Source organism: Populus trichocarpa, chromosome 13 (assembly GCF_000002775.5).
Source record: "Populus trichocarpa isolate Nisqually-1 chromosome 13, P.trichocarpa_v4.1, whole genome shotgun sequence".
Classification (NCBI taxonomy): Eukaryota; Viridiplantae; Streptophyta; class Magnoliopsida; order Malpighiales; family Salicaceae; genus Populus; species Populus trichocarpa.
This window is the reverse complement of record NC_037297.2, coordinates 12,412,047-12,436,723: the sequence shown is the minus strand read 5'-3', so window position 1 is coordinate 12,436,723 and position 24,677 is coordinate 12,412,047. Positions and strand designations below refer to the sequence as shown.

The 24,677-nt window shown below is 30.4% G+C and overlaps 1 protein-coding gene across 2 annotated transcripts; it reads left to right on the top strand.

The window, feature by feature from the left end:
• Window positions 1–7,054: 7,054 nt before the first annotated feature.
• On the top strand, window positions 7,055–10,317 carry LOC18104485 (protein DETOXIFICATION 54). Of its 2 annotated transcripts, none has more exons than XM_052446234.1 (4): window positions 7,055–7,571; window positions 7,674–7,741; window positions 7,826–8,701; window positions 9,480–10,317. In XM_052446234.1, the coding sequence occupies exons 2-4, from the start codon at window positions 7,688–7,690 to the stop codon at window positions 10,056–10,058; spliced, it is 1,509 nt and encodes a 502-aa protein (XP_052302194.1). In that variant the 5' UTR covers window positions 7,055–7,571; window positions 7,674–7,687; the 3' UTR covers window positions 10,059–10,317. The 2 variants fall into 2 exon arrangements, with proteins under 2 accessions (XP_052302194.1, XP_024439011.1); XM_024583243.2 differs by having other exon boundaries at window positions 7,056–7,571; window positions 7,657–7,741.
• The last annotated feature ends 14,360 nt before the right edge of the window (window positions 10,318–24,677 follow it).

Here is a 24,677-nt window from a genome sequence, read left to right as displayed (position 1 = left end):
GAAGGTTCAACCTTTTCTTTTGATAAATCCAGATCAGAGAATCCATCGATGTCATTCATTGTTTTTCTTGAATGTGGGTCTCCATCAATATCATGTGCCTACTAAATCATATAAAATCTTTATTTCAACTTAAAAGGGTTGATTTATTGCTTAAAAATATATTTTTTTATTATTATTTCTTAGATTTAAATTCTAAAATCAACATTAATTTGAATATATGAAAGGTGTATTCTAAAAATTAAAATAAAAACTTAATCTCAGTCCCACATACTAAATGATTCGAAAATATAATTAATTTTTCATCGAATAAAAAACCATTTTTTTTTTATCTTTCAACATAACATGCCAATAAATGATGTGAATCCAAGCTAGTAAGACGAGCTCAAGAGAACTTGAAAAACAATCTTGCAATTGTTTTTTATTTTATAAAAGAAAAGACAAAATTACAGGGAAAAAAACAGTTCAAGAATCCACCTACAGAAATAATTTGGTACAAATTAGAGTCATTCACCATGATATAATATATCATAAGCTTTTTTAATTAAATATGATTTTAATTTATTTACACATCAATAAAGCTGAAAATCCCGTGTGCCTGTATTTTCTTCATCTATATGGATTTCAAGAGTGCGTGCATAGCGGAAGAGCATGATTAGAATTATATTAAAATAATATTTTTTTTATTTTTAAAATTTTATTTTTGATATTAGTACTTCAAAACGATTTGAAAATAAAATTTATATAATTTAAAACAAAAAAACACTTCAATTTTTTTTAAAATATTTTTAAAATACAAAAACAAACCGTTTATAATCCTTCATCAATTTGACTCACTGTCACTCCACCCAAAATTTGTTGTAGCCAGATTCCTGATATTAAAGAAAAGCTTTAAATCATTGAGTGGCATGTCTTTAAGGAATCTAATTTTTGCTCATGTATCAAACCTTTTCATAAAAGTTATTGCTTAATTGCTTGTACCCCATTCTATATTCTGTCACCTTTATCCATATGTATAAACAAATATATGCATCTCGGATCATGTACAAGCATATATATATATATATATATATATATATCGGATCATGTACAAGCATATATATATATATATATCGGATCATGTACAAGCATATATATATATATATATATATATATATATATATATATATAGACGCATATCGGATTGCCACAACATCCTCCAAGTTTATGATCTTTCCTTTTCGATTGGGAGGTTCCTTCCCCATGGTATAAAGGGAGAATGCGTGGTTCATCATCATCAATACCTAGAGAGAGAGACAGAGACGGATCCTACTAAGAAATTCCCTGCTTTCATTTAATTTCTTCTTGATCTTTAGGGATGAGCAAAAAAAATTAAAAAATCAAGAAAACCGAGAAAATTAAAGGAAAAAAAATTAAAAAAACTGAACCATGAAAAAACCGATTAAAATTTTGAAAAAACCAACTGGTTCGGTTTCGGTTTTATAAGTCTAAAATTAAAAAAAATCGAACTGAACCCAAACTGGAAAAAAAACCGAGCCAAATCAGAAAAAAAACGAGCCAAACCGAAATTGATCACTCTTATTAATCTTACTATAATTTCTAGTTTTTTTTTTTTGGGGGGTGGGGGGATCCTGTGATTTCTCTTTTTTAATTTTATATAGAGAATCCTGTGGTATAATATTTTGATCATAAAGGATCATATTCATAACATATATTTGATTTCATTCCAATGCTTTAATTAATCTATTGGATGAAAACAGTTTTAATTGAAGTGGTGAAGTAGGGGAAAAGAAAAGGAAAAGGGGAGGAGTTAAATTTATATATACCTAATAAATGGTTGTGTGTGCAATTTGCTTTCGGGTCAACACATTGGTGGTTTTTTTGGAGTTCATTTATAATTATTTTTTATGCATGTATGTTTGTTGTTTGGAAATTTGATATGGAGAAGTTAAAATAATGATAAATAATCAGAAAATTTTATTATTTATTTGACTTCTTATGTCATAATTAAAATATAAAATTTCAAGTAAAATAATAAGAAAGAAAATTGAAATGCATCAATTTGGTTACGAGCAATTCTCACATAAAAACATCCTAAGAAAGGTATGAGCAATTCTCACGTAAAAACCACATAAAAACAGGTGCGGCAAAATCAATAATAATCCAATCTCTAATTATTTAAAACCTAAATATAAATTAAATAACCCTATTTATACTAAATAAAACATCCTACGAAAGAACTGAAAAAATAACAAAAACAATTCTAAATAAAATAGAAAAAAAATCTTAAATCAATTAGGAAACTAATGTAATTCCCTTATAAAATCGATCTTATGGTCTTTATCGGAAAACCTTTCTAATATCTGATCATTATGAAATGTCAATCCTATAAAAAACAAGGCCTTTATAATTATCTAGAAAATTTTAGTTTGATTATACGCTCGGATCAAAAGTTATAATTATTAACATAGATGTGCATATTAAAAAAATAAACTCAATTTGTGTGTATGTAGGAAGACAAGTTGAACCTACAAGTCTTATAGGAAATAAGACTTAAATATTTTAAATTAACTCATTGAATATTTATTTAACCTTTTTAGCTTTTGATCTTGTAATATGCACAATTGACACATGGATCTTGTGATGTTGCTTGATGATTTTCATAATTTCTCTAGCTAAAACTTACTTCTTTGTTTATTATGGCAAGTCTTTATATATATATATATATATATAAAGACTTGCCATGATTTGAAAAAACTTTAATCTTTTTTATAAAGTATAGTATTATCATATGATTTTTAAAATATCATTGTAATTTTTTTATTTGAAAACAAAATTTATTTTAGAATATTAAAAACTATTAAAAAAAAAACGAAAAGAACCAGCAAAGCCGAGTGCATAAGTGTTGGTTTGCCTAGACAAGAAGGCCAGCATGTTTGGCTTTAAGAAGGTAAAAGCCTATACTCATGCATTTGATCTTAAGAAGAAAAAAGCTTAAGCGCACTTGCGCACCTGCTTCGAGTCCGGGCCCACACACTTTTCTTTTTTTTAACTCAAGCATGCAACACATTGTCGACTTGAGTTTTTTTCTTTCAACAATAAACAAATGACATGTTATCCACTATAATATAGACAGCTCTAATTTATTAGAAAATTAGTGTTTGATAATTTGAACCTCAAATTTCAACCTATTTCTCGTTTAAAACCACCTTAAAAAATTACCTTAAGAACCTCAATAACCTCAATAACCTCATTCTCAATTACAAAACACTCTTTAAATGCCTTCAAACTCAAAATCATTCGGAATATAAACAAAGTTTGTGGCTTTTGATATGTTTTTCACATCATGATTAAAGATTCAAGCCACGTTCTTTGAATTCATATCTTCAAGACAAATTCATTGACAACACCACACATTTATCTTAATCTAGACATACAACATGTTTTTGACTTGAGCTCTTTTTTTCTTAAAAAATGACCGAACAACATGTCATATACCATAACAAATTTTGGCCACCTTTGATGGATGAAAAATCGATGTCCGATAACTTGGATTCAAATTTTAATCCTTTTTTTTTGTTTGAAAACACTTAAAAAAACACCTTAAGAACCTCAATAACCTTATTCTCAACTTTTAAACAAAAACCTCTAATCAGACTCCAAACTCAAAATCAAACTTAATTTAAACAAAGTTAGTGGGTCTTAATATATTTTTCTCATCATAATAAAAAGTCTAAATCACTTTCATTGAATTCTTTTTTTTTTTTAAGATGAATCTATTGACACTAGGATTGATCATTTTATTATCAAAATGTGATTGATCAAAAAATTTCTCTCTCTTCTCCCTTTTTTAAGGACTCTCTCTCCCATCAATATACAAGGACCAAAATGTGATGAAAAATAAAGTTTTAAAATCAAAATATAAAAACTAAGAATTATAAGCACTAAGATGAAATATAAAAACCTTAAGGACAGAAATAAACTATTTTTTTCATGTCTCATTAATAATTTCAAAAAGTATCGTGGATGCACTGCAACAATTCACATCATAAGAAGATAATATAGTGGATGCACCGTAACAATTCACAGTAAAATAGTGAGATAAGCTATAATGAGTGTAATAGTAAAAGAGCTATCTCTTATAGATTTTTTTTTAAATTAAATATTAATTTTAATATTTAGATGGTACTAAATGCACTATAAATAGTTTTTCTCACTGCATTCTTTCTAAAATGAAAAATCATTATTGTAACATCTTTATGTCTTCGTCAATGAAAAAGGCGTATTAAATTGGGAATCTAATAAACATGAATGAAGAAGGTATATTAATCATTTTAAGAAATTCAAATAACAAGGATTAACCTACATACATTTAATACCTTTCAATTTTGTTGGATTTAGTTAAAAAAAAATATATTATAAAAATCTATGTTTGATTAATAAAAACTTTCTTTACTGTTTCCGTAAAAAAAGAAAAGATAAAAACTTTTCTTCCTACTCCATCAAAACAAAAGGCAATGTTCATTTTCCTTAAGATAAATCACAAAAAAAAAAAAAATTCATTATGTATATACTCATATTTCACTATGAATATGAATATGAATATGTATAGTTAAATGATCATTTTCCCTCCACATTAACAACCAATGAAGTGAAAGTGGAGGGTAAAATGATGATTTTACGAGGTTTATTTGACATTGTGAAATTAGTTTTTTAATTTTTTTAATATAATAAAATGATTTAATTACCATTAAAAGCAATAAAAAAAATTGGCTTCCAAGAGCTTTTTATTTTTTTTTTTTCATTTTTTTCAAAACAATAAAATGATTAAAATGTTTCACAAAGCAAAATTTACTAAACTGGCTTTTAGGGTTTTATTTTATTATTCTTATAATGATTATTTTTTGTTATGATCAAGTGCATTTAGAGACAATTTAATATTTTTATAAATATAAATATTATTAAAAATAATAATTGACGCCTATATTGAATGCGTCAACACGTTAATGGTTCTCACATACTCTGAGTGGTGCATGTGGCTTCGCTAGTTAGCCAAGCACCAGTTTTCATGGTGGCATTGGGAAAGTGTTTGGCATCTCCTTCATATATGAACGGTGTGTATGGGGAACGGACCGCTGGTTTGACGTTGACAATCTTTTCTTATTTTTTCTTTTCTCTCTCTTTCTTGATTCTCGTGCCAAAACATCTAATTTTTTTAACCAACCCTTCAATTTTGTTTCTCTTCGGATTTGATCTTTATTCTTTTGACTATTATTTATTTTATTTGAAATAATTTATAAAATTTGATTTTTTTTTCATTTTCATCCTTCTTCAATTTTCTCATCAATCAAATTTTGTCTCCATTCTTTTAATTGCTATTTATTATTATTATTTTCTTAATTTGTTTTTCAATTTCATCTCTCATTGTTTTATTTCATTTAATTTTTATATCAGATTTAGTTCTCGTTCTTTTAATTGCTATTTGTTTATTTTATTATTATTATTATTATGGATTATTGAAAATTTTGCTTTGTGATTTTTACGGGTTCGGCTTCTATGGGGTAACATGGTCTCATGATCAAGGTCATTAGTGTTGAAGACTAACTTGATTTGACTTCAGACTTTTTAGGTTCTTTTTTTAAAAAAGATTTCATTTCGTTCTTTGAAATTAGGTTATTAGGCCTTCGACTTTGTGATTTTTGCCACTTTCTTTTCTACGGGGTTATGATAATCTCATATCTCAGGTTAATTGAGTTAACCTCAGTTGAATCAGGTTTTTTTCTTTATTTTTTTAATCAATTTTTTTTCAATCTCGTTATTCATTATTTAATTTACTTGAAAGTTGACCTCCATCTTTTTATTCGTATTCTTTTATAGAGGGCTATCATGACCTCACAAGCATGTCACGAGTTTAACTTGCGAACTAGAATCATGTTTTTTTTTTTTTTGTATTTTTAAATGTGATATTTTTTTCAATTCATCCATCAATGAGTTTCTGGTAATTGAACTTCAAATTATATTTTTCTCTTTATCAGGTTATCCTATTCTCATTCAATTTTTTTATTATTATTAAATAAGATCGTTGAGACATTTTAAAAATATTTTTAGACTATTTTTTTATGATATTGACAAATGTTAATACCCTCCATCAAATTTTCACCTTGGTGGATTAAAAAGAAAACATTATTATCATAATTAATACCTTGAAAAATTGTGGTTCCCAATAGGATGGTTTTTTTAAAAAAATAAACATGATTATAAGATTCTTAATTGACTTTTAGGGTTATTTGCTCATTCTATTATAATAGTCAAACATATATATATATATATATGCAAAAAAAAGAAAGGAGAGGTTAATTAGGAACTTTAATTAAGTCGTACCGTTATTTAAACCCACGATTTTTCTAAAAAATTAATACATTTGGAAAGTTTCACTTATATAATAATTAGAACAGGTCAATTACATCAATTAACTCCTGTAGGGCACATATTAGCAAATATTAGAAAAACCAGATAAATATTATATTGAACAAAATATTCATAGAATTTACTCTCTTTTTTTATTCAAGATATTCTTGTAAGAGAGCACCCTCACATTAGCACAATGAATTCAAAAAAAAATAAAATTTAACAAACATTTATTAATACTAGTCTCAATGTTTGAATTTAGAAAATCAAGAAACACCTGTTAACTATGAATAATATCTTGGAATTAGATTTTTTATAGGGCAAAAAAGTATTTTTGTATAAATTTAAAAAAGAAAATTCTTCAAATTAATATTTTTTAAATAATTTTGATGTATTAATATCAAAAATATTTTTTTTAAAAAAAATATTATTTTGATATATTTCAAAAACAATTAAAAAATATTACCGCAATTTTAAGTACTATTAAATTAATATTAATAATTTCACTATGAAGATAAGAAATTAAGAAATAAAAAGAATAAAAAGTTTAATTAGGCCATGAAAGGTGCCCAAAACCGACCTTGTCCACTTTCCCTCTCTCTATTTAATCCCAAAGACTTTCCTTTTCTGCAGCAATAAAATCTTTAAAAACACACCCTCTCACCCCCCTCTCTCTCTCTCCCTCTCTCTCCCTATCTCTGTCTCTCTATGATACTGACCTTTCCTTTCATTTTCTTCTCCTTTTCTCTCTGCTGATTCTAGCCGCCATTAGTAGCTACTGCTCTTTTCTTGTCCTTCTATGTAATAAATACTACCCTATGTGCTTGGAAACCAAAGACTCCAAGAAAATATTGTTGCAATATTATAAAGCAAAACCAAAGCATACTTTTGTACTTGCCCTAGTCTTTGACTCTTGAACACACACACAGATAACACAGATACACTTATGCCTGTCAACCATCTTTATGTTGCTACTCTCCTATTTAATGCCTCTGTTCCTCTTCTGCTTCATGCTTTCATACATTATATTTTCTTCCTCCATTAGTAGACAGAGTTAAGTGGGGTTTGTCTACAATCTTTGATTTCTCCTTCGTTTCTTGCTCTAATCAATCACAAAAAACTGAAACTTGGATCATCACTCCCTTTCAACCTTTGAAGAAAGTTCTGTGCGTATTTCATATCATTTGAGCTTACTTTCTTGATATAGTCTTGATCAAAATAAGCAACTTTGTTTTATTTATTTGTTTCTAGTTTACATGCTAGTTTAGAAACAACAACAACGATGACAGAGAAAGAACTGGATTTCTATTCTCACAAACTTCCCTCTGCTTCTCAGGTAACCCCGGAAAACTCTTTTCACTTTAGAACATGTTCTTGTCTGATATTGATGTTGATATAAATGTTTTCTTGGGTTTAACAGGTTGTTGAGGAGCTAAAAGAGTTATGGGGCATGGCTTTGCCAATAACAGCTGCTCACTTAATGGCCTTTTTTAGAGCAGTGGTCTCAGTTATGTTCTTGGGCAGGCTAGGCAGTCTAGAACTAGCTGGTGGTGCACTTTCCATTGGGTTTACAAACATCACTGGTTACTCTGTCCTTGTGGGCTTAGCTTCTGGGCTAGAGCCAGTCTGTAGCCAAGCTTATGGCAGCAAGAATTGGGACCTCCTTTCACTCTCTCTTCAACGCATGATCTTGATACTAGGCATTGCAATCATACCCATAAGTCTCTTGTGGCTTAATCTTGAATCAATCATGAATTTTATGGGCCAAGATCCAAATATTACTGCAATGGCTGCAACTTACTGTATTTACTCTCTCCCAGACCTTTTAACCAACACTTTATTACAGCCCTTGAGGGTTTTCTTAAGGTCACAGGGGGTGACAAAACCCTTGATGTATTGCTCTTTATTGGCCGTTATTTTCCACGTGCCGTTGAACTATGTTCTTGTTGTGGTGATGGGGTGGGGGGTCCCTGGGGTGGCTTTGGCATCAGCCGTGACTAACATGAACATGGTGGTGTTGATGGTGGCGTATGTGTGGTGGGTTAGTGGACAGTGGGAGATGAGATGGAGGGTCGAGATTGGAGGTGTGTGTGGTGGGGTGGGACCACTTTTGAAGTTGGCAGTCCCTAGTTGTTTAGGGATTTGCTTGGAGTGGTGGTGGTATGAGATAGTGACTCTCTTGGCAGGGTACTTGCCTAATCCCACACTGGCGGTGGCCGCCACTGGGATACTAATCCAGACCACTAGCATGATGTACACTGTCCCCATGGCACTTGCTGGCTGTGTCTCTGCTCGGGTAATTCCAAAAACTAACTTCCCACTTTTCATAACAAATAATCTAGGATTGTTACTTGTGTACATATATTTATGTGCATACATGTTGATGGGTCACTATAACATAGATTCTTGCTATGCAGCCCGTAATTGTGTTTATTTTTAGCTGCGATGTTACCCTTCAGGAAGTCAAATATGGCCCATTTTTTTTCTTAGCCAAGTGGTTCGGCGGTTGAAAGAATGATTGTTGCATGCCGAGAGATTTCTGACCTAGGAAGGGGGGAACCCATAGAACGGGAACTGCCTTGGCTTGGTGTGTTGAGCATTTAACCCATTTTCCAACATAGGTTACTGCTACTTCATACACAACTTAGGTTACTTTGGTCTAAAGAATGTTTACGTAAATAGTGTGATGTTGAGATTCTTACTTTGATATGGTAAGGATTTTCTTTTGTGCATGAGGAACAGCTTGTGAAAAGATTGGTATCAAACAAGTTGATGAAACAGTATAAAAGCTTCTTAGCATGCTCTATTTATTTGTTAGGTGATTGCATCATTTTGGAGGACCCATCTTGGATCATACGCGTAGTGTGATTGCACAAAATTAGTACATGACAAGCTTTGCTTTTGCTTACTTTCTATCAAATCTCAAATTCCATTGGCGTGTGACGATATGGTATAACCAGCAAAAGTGAACCAATTAAGTGGCCTCTTTCCCTGGAATATCATTTCCCCCCTCTTCCTTTTTCTTGGGTTAAAGCTCACAAATATCTACACGTATCTGTTGGGATATACTGCAGGTAGGGAATGAACTTGGAGCTGGAAAGCCGTACAAAGCCAAGTTGGCCGCCATGGTTGCACTGGGTTGTGCCTTTGTGATTGGTATTCTCAATGTGACATGGACAGTATTCCTTAGAGAGCGATGGGCTGGCTTGTTCATTAAAGATGTGCGTGTTAAAGGTCTTGTAGCAGCTGTTTTGCCAATAATAGGCCTCTGTGAGCTTGGCAACTGCCCTCAAACAACTGGCTGTGGCATCCTACGTGCCACGGCACGGCCCGCTGTCGGGGCTGGTATAAATTTGGGCTCATTTTACTTTGTGGGCACCCCAGTGGCAGTGGGGCTGGCCTTCGGGCTAGATGTCGGGTTTTCTGGACTGTGGCTAGGGCTCTTGTCAGCCCAAGCGGCTTGTGCTTTGTCTATCCTTTATGTTGTGTTGATCCGTACAGATTGGGAACATGAGGCTCTGAAGGCCAAGGAGTTGACCAGCATGGAAATGAGTGCATGCAATGGCGTTGGTCGCAAACAACATGAAGAATACGAAGAAGAGAGTAAAGGGTTGTTAATGAATGTTAATGGTAACATGGTAGATGATGTTTGAAGGAGAGGGTGAGATTTGAGATGGTAGCATGGTGCTTGGCTTTATTAGATTTCTTTTGAATTTTTAGTTGCTTTTTGGGGAGGATATGAATAGTTGGAATTTTGTGTCGCCCTTTTTTTCGTTGTTTTGATCGGGTTGTCATGGAGAACCTATTCGTGAAGGTTGTCATGGAGCTCTTTTGTGGCCAGAAAGAATGGCACTCCGAATGTAAAAGCACTCTTTCTTTAAAGAGGAATGGCCTACATCTTGCTTCTTCAAAGTCGCTTTGTCTTTGTTGTGCTTCTCCTTCTCTAATTGCATGATTTGCTCTTGGACCCTACAATTGGCAAAGGAAGAACCCACTAATCAGCAAAACATTTCAGGATTAAAATGCATGACTTAACCAAAAATGGGAAGAGAATACACGAAGATGTAGCGTTGGAGCTTGCAAGAGAATGGAAGCTAAGGTAGCAATTCTCGCATCCAGGCCTGAGATCGCTTGCAGGATTTGTAGCCAGAAAAGGGCCAAGGAACAACACGAGAATGAATTATAGGGGAGGTGCGCAAAAGGCTAGATGCATGTGTACGGGTGCCGAAGAAAGTTCCTCCTTATTGGCCTGCACAAATGGGTTCCACACCTCCCTTCTCTAGACAACTACTTGGCAGAGAGTAGGAATCATTGCTGTATTGATTAAATATTATTGAAAATTCTAGGCACAAAAGCTGCAATTGAATGTCAGAATACAATGGAACAAGAAAATCCTGCTGCCTTTTCTCTTTCATTACATAATTGCTGTCTGATTCTATCAAATCCAGCGTATGTTGTCGTTTTATTTGAGAGATTACTTTGATATTTGAGCTCTAAATGACTGTATATATTCACGTTTTAAAAGTATTTTTAATTGAAAAAAAAATTTATTTTAAATTTATTTTTTTATATTTGTAGATCATTTTGATGCGCTGATGTCAAAAATAATTTTTAAAAATAAAAAAAATATTATTTTAATACATTTATGAGTAAAAAACACTTTAAAAAGCTACCTCAACCACAATTCCAAACATGTTTAGTGTTTTCACATGCATTTTTTTTGCTTCATTTTCATTCTTGTGGAATTAAACTCGAGATTTTCATATTGAAATGTCTAAACTCTTGATCAATCGGGTTTTTAATTGAGTCAGCTAAACTTTTTTTTTCTTTCAACTTGAACTGATACATGTCTTGGTTAGCCGAGTTCTGATTTGACCTGTCTTGCCATTTTAGGTTTTAAAACAATACTTTGAACATGTGAGAATGTTATAGTACATGGACTAGCTATCTGACTCGTGCTTTGTCTTGGGTCAGATAATTATTTTTTAAACAAATATAAATAAATATGCAGGTTTTTCCAATCTTTTTTTGACATAAAAAAATCATAAGCGTAAATTAAAAAACTTATACATACATTTAATTAAATAAATTGAGAATCTTTTATGTCAACAAAAAAAAAAGTTGTTAATAATAACGAAAGACCAAACTAGAAGAATCGAGAGATAAATAAAGATCAAGATATTTGATCTTTTAAAACTGGTCACTTACATAACTGTGTGTTAATGACTTGTTTATTAAAATAATTTTTTTATTTAATCAAATGATAATAAAAATAGTCATACACATGAAATCAATTGAATAAAATCAAAGGAAAAAACTATTATGCAAGGATGCACATATTAAAAAAAAAGCTATCATTTTATGTGAAAATCAAGTAAAAACCAAATGATATTTAACCAAAGAATAAATTGGAAAGTAAAGAGATAAATATGGATGTAGAAATATGATCTTGACACATAGGCGATAGACTTAATTGTATTTAATAATATTATTTCTTACAATTAATATTTTATTTAATTAAACAACAATAAAATACACACACACATAGGCGATTTAATAAAATTAAGGAGAAAAAAAATGGAAGTAGGATTGCACAAAAAGAATGTCTTTTAAGATCATGAAATTTTTTGAAAGCATAATCATAAACGAACTAAAATATCAAATCATATTTTTATTATTAAAAAAACTTCATAAAAAATTGTAAAAACTAAAAGAAAAAAAAAACAATAAAAACCCAAACATGAAAGGATGAAATTATAAGGGAAAAAAAAAGAGAACAAGAAAAAACTAATAGACCCTAAAACAAAACCTAGGCTCGCGGCTTATTTTTTTCAAAAACAAATATGTAGAGGATGTGTCCCTTGCTATGGCCAATGGCGCGTCGCCTGCTTCTTCTTATATTTTAGCCACTTTAATGACTGAAAAATCAAGGGTGGTGAATTTTTTTACCTAAAAACCCATTTCTCACCTAATACATTCATAAAACACTCCACACAGCTTGATAAACTTATATATGATCTTAAATAACTCGAAAACCAGTCAAAAGACCCAAATCAAACTGAAACAAAAAAATATTATCGAGCTCAGATCTACCATCTCAGGTAATAGAAAGGCAAAAAAAACACATATGAGAGACTCTCCTAATTGAATAGAACCTATTGACACTAAAATTGATCTTTTTCAAAGGCTAAATCAGTGTCAACTAAGACTCTCTCTCTCTCTCTCTCTCTCTCTCTCTCTCTCTCTCTCTCTCTCTACCTTCAAAATCCGACAACTTCCTCTCTTATCTTTCAAACAAAGGACTGAAAAGTAAGAAGATTGAAGTTTTATACCATAATAGAATTTTTGAAATATTGAAAGACCAAAAAGTTATAATTGAAAAGGTAAAAAGGATCAAAATATACTTTTTACCCCATTTTTTAAATTGCCGCCCTTTTTCTTGTTGTTTTACACTTTGGTCTCTTCTTTTTCAATCTTGTTACTCCTTAACAATTATTGATAAATTGATCATGAATCTGGTAAAAAGGATTCAATTGAAGAGAAAAAAAGTTTGAGAACTAAATTATATATATAAACATCATTATAAATTGCTACAATGTGTTTTAGTATTGTCTATTTGATAATGTAGTAACAGTTGCGGTTCAAAATGTTTTTCACTCAAAAATACATTAAAATAATATTTTTTTATTTTTTAAAAATTATTTTTGACATCAGCATATCAAAACGATCAGAAAATATAAAAAAATAATTTTAAGTAAAAACAAAATCACATTCCCAAACGCCGCCTTACAAATTTACTGAGTATGCATTACGCCCACTAATCCAAGGAAAACCATTTTTTTATATTATATAGTTCCAAGTAACAATATTTAATTTAATTTTCAAATCTAGTCTCATGGCTCTTGCACACTTATATCTCACATTTTATGCTTGGTGACTTGGATGGCCATTACGGGCCATGTATAATTTATGCCCCGCATTCTTAATCTATAAATAGGGAAATGACTCGATACTACTTGTATAATGAAGTAATTTTTAATATATTCTTATATTTTTAATTGTCTTAATTTAATTTTAACAGAAGAATTTTGTTATTATTTATTACATCTATTTTTTTTATCCAAATTAATAAAAAAGTCATGTGACTTGAACATAAAATGACTAGATACTACTTGTATAATGAACTAATTTTTAATAAATTCCTATGTTTTTAATTGTGTTAATTTAGTTTTTAAGCAAAGAATTTTTTTTCAATTATTTATTCCATCTATTTTTTTTATCCAAAATAATAATAATAAAAAAGTCATGTGACTTGAACATGATATATTTAACGCCTAAAATGTCCTTTACTCTGTATAGAATAAATAATTTATTTGTCCCTATATTTTAAAAGTTATTTCCACTAAATCCACATGTATAATTTGTATATGTTATATTTTTAATTTTAAGTTGAGATGTTAATAAAGAATAGTGTATTATAAAAAAGTAGCTTATAAGTCCTAAGCAATTCTCGCAAAATTTAGTTAGTTTTTTATTACAGACCTATACCCTACGATATCTTAAAACATAGAACAAGCATATATTATTATGATTAAATTATTATTTTAATCATGTATGTTTGCCATGTAATATATATATATATATATATATATATATATATATATATATATTACATGGCAAACATACATGATTAAAATATATAATTGCGTATATGTAGATGGATTGATTGAAGATATAACTAAAACTTAAAGACATAAGAGGTACAATTATACAAAGACATCTTTTAAATATAAAAATAAATAAAGTACTTATTTTATTTATAGTAAGGAGAATTTTAGAAATCAAAATATATTACATGTAAGTTATGTAATTTTTTTGATAATATATATAACTTTAAAAAATAAATGAAATAATATATTAGATAAATATTATTTACTCAGAGATTAAATTGGTATAATTAAAGTTATAACAATATATATATATAAAAGGTCGAACAAATTGAGCCATATATTTTCCTTTGAAATGCCTAATGTTTTTTCTTTGAACCCATGACTAAGTATATTTTTTTTCCTATTCAAAGAATCTTGGTCCAAACTTCATCGAGTTTGCTTGGTCATCACATACAAACATAAAGTTATAAATTTAAAACGGTATGCTCACATACGATCTTAAACAAGAAACTCATTTTTCACTTTAAAAAGAAAATTATATATATAGTAATTTTGAAGTTTTCATACTTTATATTCTAAAGACACAAGGCATCATTCTAAGAATAGATTTACAATAAAGTTAATCAATTTATTATTTCATATTACATTCATCTTGAATAGACATTACAATGTTATGATTGTCTACTATTATATATGAAAACTGATATAAAATATAATCATGAAAATATAATCACAATATTACATAAAGAGGATTATGGCAGAAAAAATCATGAAAATATGATCATAACATTATAGAAAGCATATCTCTTCACCCCTCCCCCCTCTCAAGCTTAAGTTAGGATTGGATCGATGTAGAGCTTGCTATGATTGTGAACAAACTTGAGAGAAATTAATGATTTTAAATGACATGAGCTACTTATTCCCGAACAAAATGAACATCAATCTCAATATATTTAGTGTGATGATGATAAATGGGGTTTTTTCCCATGTCGATAGCATTGATATTGTCGCAACATAGTGTAGAGGAAAGCATTACCCAATGCTTTTCAGAAGGTGCATGAATCACACAAGTTCAATGGTGGTTGTCGCTAACGTGCGATACTCTGCCTCAACTATGGAATAAGACACAATGGTTTGCTTCTTGATCCCCAATATAACAAGTTATCACCTATATAAATAACAAACCTAGTGGAGGAACGATGATTATCCCTACAACTTGCCCAATCTGCATCATAAAACCATGAAGTGCAGTGAGAGAAGCTCAAACAAAATTAAAATTGGGGTTAAGAGTGCCTTTGAGATATCAAAAAATATGTTTAACAACAATAAGATGAGTGTCACAAGGATTTTGCATGAATTGATAAACATTATGAACAACAAAAGAAATATTAGGTCACATCAAGGTTAGATATTATAGAGAACCAACAAGACACCAAAAAAATATAAGGTCAGGCAGGAGATCATCGTCATTAGCAATCAACAAAGTACCAAAGTCCAACAGAATGAATACATGTTTAGCACCATCTTGACCAAATTTCTAAAAAAGAGATAATAAACAACATGTTTAGGTGACATTAATTGTGGACTCATCACGAGGAATTTGAAGCCTTAAAAAGAAATGAACATCAATAAGATCTTTTATGTGAAATGTGATAGATAAATGAGAAATAAATTTGTTGACCTATGAATTTGAGATCTTGAGTAGAAGGATATCATTGACATAAATTAAAATTAAAAGAATATTTAAGCCTTGACATCAATAAAATAATGATTGATCATAGGGACATCTTTGAAAACCCATTTGTTGAATATAGTTATTAAATTTCATGTACCAAGCTCAAGTTGTTTGTTTTACTCCGTAGAGAGCTTTATAAAAGTGGCTGATATGACGAGGATAAAAGGAGTCCTCAAAACCAGGTGTTTGGGATTAGTAGACATGTTTAAAGTCATCATAAGAAAAAGCATTGCTTACATCAAATTACTTAACAAACTATTCTTGTGACAAACCAAGCATAAGAAGCAATCTAATATTATTAGGTTTAACTATTAGATTAAATGTTTCATCATAGTCCAAACCAGGAAGTTGTGTGAAACCACAAGCAAATAATATAGCTTTATACCATTCAGTTGAACCATCAAATCATGATTTAATTCTAAACACCTATTTACTATTAATGAAATTCATGTTTGGTTTTCTAGGCATAAAAGTCCATGTATGGTTGTTATGAAAAGTATCAATTTCTTCTTGCATGGCTTGCTTCCATTTTGAATCAACTAGAACTTTCTTATACATTTGAGGTTCTTATAGTTGGTTTGCAAGATCAGTGATAAAGTAAGTATGTATTAGGTGTCTTAAAGAAAAAAGAATCTTGGTTTTTAATATGTCTGTGTGAATTGGTTTGATCATATGATAAGTTCTGTATGGAACATATGGTGAGATAAGCTCAATCTATCTTTAAAGAGCACAATCTTGATGTGTTCTAAATAGTAGTTGGAGGATCCTAGCATGATGGACACTAAACTATAGTAAAACTAGAAGGATGCAAATGATTAATTAATGGAATATGATTAGTTACAGAAAGAGAATTTAAAGGGGAAGATTGTGAAATAGCAATCTAAAGAGGCTTGGAAAGTTTATGAACTTTAGATCTAATAGAGCCTTATAGACACACGAATAAAAATATAAGTTTATTAAATTTTATAAGCCAATAAATATAGGTATGGCTCATATGTATGTCAAAGCATTAATACTTTTTATATTGATTAAAGCATTCCAAAAACACATATCATATAGATTTATACTTTAGCTTTGACCTATGAAAAGGTGTAAAGCCTGAATAACATGCACATTCAAAAACTCATAGAAGAGTATAAGATGAAGGGGACCCAAAAACAAGCTCATAAGATGACTTGTAACCAAGATTAGAAGTAGGCTACTAATTAATAATGAATATTGTAGTGGTAAATTTTATTGTCCAAAATTCGATAGGAACGAAGGCATGTGCCATTAACATTAAAATGGTTTTCATAATGTGTCGGTGTTAACATTTTACAAATGTGTTTGCTTTGGTGTCCCTTAACATGATAATTTGTGAATAATCCCATAAGCTAGAAAATAAGTTTGTAAGATTTTGTTAACAAATTCACCATTACCATCACTTTAAATTATTTTAATATGAGCATTGAGCTAATAGTTTATCTGCTTCGAAAAAGAAGAAAAAATGGTAGCTACATCAAATTTAAGAGTCATAGAAAAATGTCATTTATATCAAGAGTATTCATCGATAATGATTAAATAAAATCAAAATTTATCATAAGAAGGAACAAGTGCATGACCCTATATATTAGTTTGAATAATATGTAAAAATGAAGTAGCACAAAATCGATGAGACTCAAATAGCGACTTTATTGATTATTTCAAACATAACTTTTCAAAATTCAACATTTTTATTCAAATATGGAAAAATAATAATAAAAGTATAAGAGTCTAAGATTGAGGGTGTCCAAGTCGAGCATGTCATAAATTGTAGGGTACTTAATTTGCTAGAAGTCCAATTAGAGAATATAAATGTCATTGCAGGTTGATTAAGTACATGTCATTTATCACTAAGCCTTTAAGTAGCACTTATTCATTCTCATGTCCTTAAGAAGAAATTCATGAGGATAAAAAAATATTGTTATTAACCTTTGTAAATTGAAAATAGATATAGATTTCTTTTTAATATCGAGACAATAAAGACATTGTTCAGTTTGATATTAGCAACGGGCAACGAAAGTTGCCCAATATCATATATAGGTTATCCATGTCCATTTCCAATCATAACATAATCATTTTCGAGATAAGAATGAATACCTTGTAATTTACTTGTATCACATGTTATATGATTATTTGTGCAGGTATTGAGATACTGGGTATCCCCTATAGTATCAACAATTTATAGGGCATCAAAAGTTTTATATTGTTATAACATCCATTTGCTTTATGGTGTGAGCCTCTATGTATAGAGAAAATAAATGTCACCATTTCTAAGACTGCTTCTATATCCATCATAATTTTATAATAGTTGTGGTTTATTTTTAAAATGACCTACTGAGCATCTTTGTTTCGTGATTAAGAGTTGGCCAGATGATTGACACCATTACGATTATAAGGATCATGACCTTCATGAGGTCTTGTATTGGTTCTGCCATGATTTGTTTAAAATGCAACATTGGAAGAGGTTGATTATGCTATTATGAAGTCTTATTTTGAGATCATAAAGTTTGCTAAACTAATGGAAAAGTATCCTAAGCATTGAAAGACACTACTATAGGATGAAACTAGGATCCTAAGCATCGTATAACATAAATGATGAACTAATATTCATCTATTGGCTTCTTTGTACAACAGAGAGACAACACTAAAGAGTTGGCTTTTTACAGAGAGTCCTTTAAAGAGAAAATGCCTTTATTGAGAGATTATAACTTGATTTTCATATGTTAAATACAATCCCAAATATGATTACCATGAAAAGTCTTCAAAACTTGCCAATTTCATGAAAGGATTCATTATTAATGACTTAGGATATGGGACTATCAAATAGAGATCTATTGATCCATCCAAGAATTAATTGGTCAATGTGCAACCAGTTAGCTTTCGCTGGGTTGATTTGTAACATATCATCCTAACCAATGATGGTTGGTGATAGATATGAAACTTAATTTTACATGTAACTGAGAAGGCCATCACCATATAAAAATGGAATGCCTATACTTTCAATAAAAAATAATTGTTGGAGACTAACTTAATGGAGATATTATGTAAATGAGCATTGAAGATGAAAATTCAAGAAAATGAGAAGTGAATAAAGGTAGGATTGAAGAGGTCGAAAACCTCATTGTTTGTACCTCTAGTAGCTTTGATATCATGTAGAAAACTTAACCTCTTTATTCTTTAATGTTACATTCATTTTAAATAGAGATTACAACATAAATATTGCTACACATGAAAATGGATATACAAATCAAAACAAGAGAATCATGGAGATATGATCACAACATCATTGAAGAAAGGATTTATGGCAAAGAAAATCATGAAAATATGATTACAACATCATGAAGAGCATATATGTTCAAGTTAAATATTACAGTGAATTTGTAATATGTATAACATAAAGTATGGTTCAAAATATCAAATGTTTAAAGTTATTACCTATTTTATGGGTCGTACATAAAAAATTAGAAAAAATAAAAATACAAAAAAAAATTAGAAAGAAATCAGAAAAATATATATTAATGGGAAAAACATGAAGCATGCCTAGAAAATTGCTAAAAAATGATTGGGAATGATCAAAATATATAAGGTTTGAGAATTGACAGTTCAAATTTGACTGATGAAGGCCCTGTTGATAAGAAAAAAATAATTTGAGAAGGAAAATACAAATTTAAGTGTTTAAGGACTCAAATGGTTTGGATTCATTCTTCGACATTAATAGGTGATACTGGTTCAACTCATGGTCTCTGAATGATCCCCATTACCTTTTAAAAACCCATGATAAAGGCACAAACAAAAAAGCAGGAAAGAGACATCAGCCCTTCAACCACCTATCATCACCATTGTTATTACCTCTCTATCTACTCTCATATACACACTTATACTACGATTCACCATCATGACTTAAGTAAAGATACTAAAGAGACCATTTCTAGTGGTTGGATGGGTTTGCTTATGCCAAATCCATGTTGTTTATGGTTAAGAATGTGAAAAATAGTCAATTGAACAATGTTGAAATGTGTTTCTGGTTTGTTATAGAATATAGACTTTGCTTACTAATTTGGCCTTTGATTCTCTGTTTCTTGTTGTTTTGATAGTTAAAGAAAGTTGTTTTGAGCATGATTAGGATGTGATTGCTAAGTTTAGGCTATTTCCTAATTTATTAAGGCTTATTTATAGGTTAAACTCTTGTTGAACTTTTTCTAGGCAATTCTTGGTTTTTCTGGTAAATGTTCTTGGGAAGAACATTACCTTGGTTCCATGATTTGCACCAATTTTAGTTTATTTCTTTTCAATAAACACTTCGTATGACACCATTAGCCAATAATCTAGGGTTTTTTCATCAATAACTTGTATTTCAGTGTTTTATTCTCATGGTTTCGATTCAAAATTGAAACCTCATCTGATCAAATAGTGATGATTTGGTGATAATCGAAGTGGATGAATGCTAAATTATTGATCCTTGCATAATTTCCACCCTCCTTATGCCTTTGGGATTGTTATATTTGGTCTGAAATCAAACTCGCATTCCTGGGTTCTTTTATAGTGTTCTTCGCGTTCTTCATCAGATTCTAGCAAAAATCTTTTGTTTGATCTTCATATGTTTTGTTTTTATTTTGGGTTGTGTTAATGGGCTTGGGCCTCAGGTTAGGAATCAATAGATCTCTATTTGATAGTTCAGCTTATGTGGTTGGGCTAAGCCCATTCTTAGTTTAATCTCCGGGCTTGAGCCTCAGGAAGCCTAGCCCACGTGACTAGGCTAAGCTCATTCCTGAAATAAGGGCATATTTGGCTGGTCAAGTTTTTACCAAGAGGGAAAAAATGTTTTTTTTTGTGTTTTTAATACGTGTTTGCCAAACACAGCCTTAAAACAACTTTTAAACCTCTGACTTTTAGTTGAGGCGCCCTCCTATTTTTCTAGCAAGGTTTATTATTTATTTTTTTGTGTGCTTTATCCAAACAAGCCTTAAATAGTTTTCAAAAATTCTGAGAATATCCAAGGACTATATTAAAATTATTTGTGGATCCCTCGCGTGTTTTTCCAGCAATTTCACATAATATTGAGTAGACTTACACTATAAGATATGGACTCGGTATTAAAAATATATGTTTTTTTCTTAAATTTAAAAAATATTAAAATTTCAAAAATTTTTGTTATTCCAAAAATATATTTTTTTTTTGCATGCAAATAACCAAATTAAAAAAAAAACAAATCATGCATATTTTTATCATACTTTGAAAAAAAAACAAAAATCAGTCAATGAGTATCATAACCATTTTATGATTTTTTATTAGAACTTAGCCTACATTTCAAAAACATCAAAAATTTATTTTGTTTTTTTAATATACTAGATTATGAATTTATACGTAAGACATATTCTCGATATTAAATAAAAAAAACTATTTCTTTTATTTTATGTTTTAACTCTAGAATGATTAGGCTTGATCCTCCCCAAAGCTATAGTCCACTTTGCTGGTTTGGATCAGCTTTAACCATTAGACAGACCAACAGTTAGAAAACATAACATTATCTTAGTTTATATCAGACAAATAAACAATGAAGCTTACGTCCGGTAAAGTGTACTAGGTGTGATACGTCTTCCCTATACAGAATCAGTCTCTTTATCCAAACTGGGACCAGTTAGGGTGTCTAGTGACTAAAATACTAGGTGATGATTCTCATTCCTTATTTTTACTAAGAAGGGACAAGAATTCCTTGTCTTTTCCCCTCAACAATCTTAATGGAGGAGAATAATTATTCTTAAGCAACACACGTGAGATATATAACATATATAGACGTTGCAGTGCAAATGCAATTGCATGATTGATCAGGTAAAGGCCAGAACTAAAGATATCATGTTCATAAAAAAAGCAAATGCATATTAAAAAAAGAAGGGGCGGGGGAATGAAAGCACGGGAGGGCTAGAGAATAATAATGCAGTGTAGAAAAAAAAAACAATTTTGAGTTTATCTAGGCTTGAGCCTCGGGAAGCCTAGCCCACATGACTAGGCTAAGCTCATTCCTGAAATAAGAGCATATTTGGCTAGTCAAGTTTTTACCAAGTGGGAAAAAAAATTTGTTCTTAAGGCGTGTTTGTCAAACACAACCTTAAGACAACTTTTAAGTCTCTGACTTTTAGTTAAGGCACCCTACTAATTTTCTAGCAAGGTTTATTTTCTCTTTTTTATGTTTTATCCAAACAAGCCTCAAATAGTTTTCAAAATTTTTGAGAAAATCTAAGGACCATATTAAAATTATTTGTGGATCCCTCGCGTGTTTTTCCAACAATTTCATTTAATATTGAGTTATAGACTTACACTATAAGATACGATTCTCCAAAATTTCAAAAATAATTCAAAAAATTCAAAATTTTTCCTTATTCCTAAAATACAAAAATATATTTTTTGTTTACGTGCATACAGCCAAATTCAAAAAAACTTCAAGCATATTTTTATCATACTTTGAAAAAAATAAAAATTAGTCAATGAGTATCATAACCAGTTTATGATTTTCCATTAGAACTTAGCCCATATTTTAAAAACACAAAAAAATTATTTTATTTTTTTATTATACGAGATTATAAACTTATACATAAAACATATTCTTAATATTAAATAAAAAGATAATTTCTTTTATTTTATGTTTTAACTCTAGAATAGCTAGGCTTGACACCCCCTTGCTATGGTCCACTGTGCTGGGTTGTATTAGTTTTAATGTTGTATTAGTTTTAATTATTAAACAGACCAACAATTAGAAAACATAATATTATTTTAATTTATATCAGATAAATAAATAATACAATTTATTTCAGATAAAATGTTTTAGGTATGATACGTCTTTTCATAGAGAATCAATCTTTTTATTCAGATTTGAAGTTTAATTAGGATTTTTAATGGATAAAATATTACGTAATAATTTTTATTTTCTGTTTTTACTGAGAAGGGACTTGTCCTTTCCCCTCAACCATCTTAGTCGAAGAGAATAATTACTGTTAAGCAGCACACGTGAGACATGTAACACAGACGTTGCAGTGCAAATGCAATTGCATGATTGATCAGGTAGAGGCCAGAACTAAAGATATCATGTTCACAAAAAAAGCAAATGCTTATAAAAAAAAAAAAGGGAATGAAAGCGCGGGAGGGCGAGAGAATAATCGTGCAGTGCAGCAAACAAAAAAAATCCAGGTGCACGTATTTGTCTATACATGTTGACAGGACCAGAAGGGGGCTCCAAATGTCCTTACAGTAACAAAAGTAGTGGATAGGGATGATCACTGTGTTTGTTTGAGTGCAACTTTTTGCAGGACCTGAAATGTTGACACATCAAGTAATTTGGAGTTTGCTCTTCTGTGCTTTTTTCGCACATTTTCCCATGAAAAAATGATGATATTCTTCTCTATCTCACCAGATGACAAAAGTGCATCAGCAACTTGAAAAAGAAAATAAAAAAAACTGCTCTTGTTCATGTATGTTCTTTTCGGGATGTGATCGACCTCCTGGTCATGCATATCTTTATTGGAAGCAGAATTTCTGTGTTCAACACAGGATAGCATCACAGCCATTATTCTTCTTGCTCAACATGTCAAGGAGCTTTTCCTCCATATCTTGCTTTCGGTTTTCCAATTTTACATTATCTTCTACGTGTTATAAATCTGTCTAGATACCCTTTATTGCCTGCGTCTCTTTCTTTTACCTTAGTGTGGATGTGGCAATATTGCTCACTGATCACCATACTTGATGTTTCGCCGAGATTGGCATCCTAAAGCTCTGAGATACACTGCCCATTGCGTGTCAACTCTGTAATGGAGTCTGCACGATTATGTTCTTGCAAAAAGGGTGTTGTTGATAAGGGAAGATCACGCAATTACCTTATGGCATGTGCATGCACATTTCTTACCCTAGATAATTGACTAACCAGCTAAAATTCGTGGCATATATTTGGTTTTTTTTTTTTGTTTTTTTACACCAAGTGTCAAGTAAAAACCCATTTTAATACATGTTTTATGTTATATTCTGCTTTAGTTTTGAGTTTTGACCGAATATTCAACAGAGGAAGAGCAGCCAAAGATATCTTATGATATAGGGAGAGCATATCTCGTACCCATCAGCCTGATTGGGACGCTTTATAGAAACCCTACTCTGTGTTTTTCTCCTATTTCCTTTCACATATCAATGTGTGAGGAGGACCCTCTCTGCCCTGCCATGCTGCATGTACGGATATCGAGGCAACTTTTGTTTTTCTTTATTTCTTTCTTGCATTTGATAGTATTTGTATTCTATCTTTTTTTATTATTATTATTATTTGCTCGTAGTGTTAGGTTGTCAGTTAAGGGGGTTCTTTTTTTCTTTTTTTTTGTAATAGCGCTGTAAAAAAAACAATAAAACAATTTAAAAATTAATTTATTTTCACCTAAAAGCAAATAAAAAATCCCAATAACCTTCATAACCTCATTTCCAACCCCAAAACAAACTATAATTGGGTTAAAATCTAAAAATTAATTCAAATCAAAACACATCTTTTGAATTCCAATCTACTTTTTTTTTTTACTTGATTCAAGCTCAAATCGTCTCCATTGAATTTTTCTCTTAAAAATAAACCAGTAACACTAAAATTAGTGTTTTTATGGCTGGAATGTGGTCGATGGAAAGTTTTTTCTCTCTCTTCTTTTGTCAATGACTAAAATATAATAAAAATGAAGTTATATGACCGAAACATAAAATGTAAAAATTATAAGGATTGAAGTGAGAAGACATGTCGCATGAATAGTGCAATGAATAATGATTTATGAGTGTGTGAATAGTATTGTGCACTGAAAAAACACCCCCAAGTCTTTTTAGTTTCTTTTGTT

Bases quoted from the DNA above. Each gene is read 5' to 3' on its own strand.
- LOC18104485 (XM_052446234.1), top strand. From the start codon at position 7,688: ATGACAGAGAAAGAACTGGATTTCTATTCTCACAAACTTCCCTCTGCT. The intron at 7,742-7,825 runs GTAACCCCGGAA...TGGGTTTAACAG, and splicing joins AACTTCCCTCTGCTTCTCAG to GTTGTTGAGGAGCTAAAAGA. The intron at 8,702-9,479 runs GTAATTCCAAAA...GATATACTGCAG, and splicing joins CTGGCTGTGTCTCTGCTCGG to GTAGGGAATGAACTTGGAGC.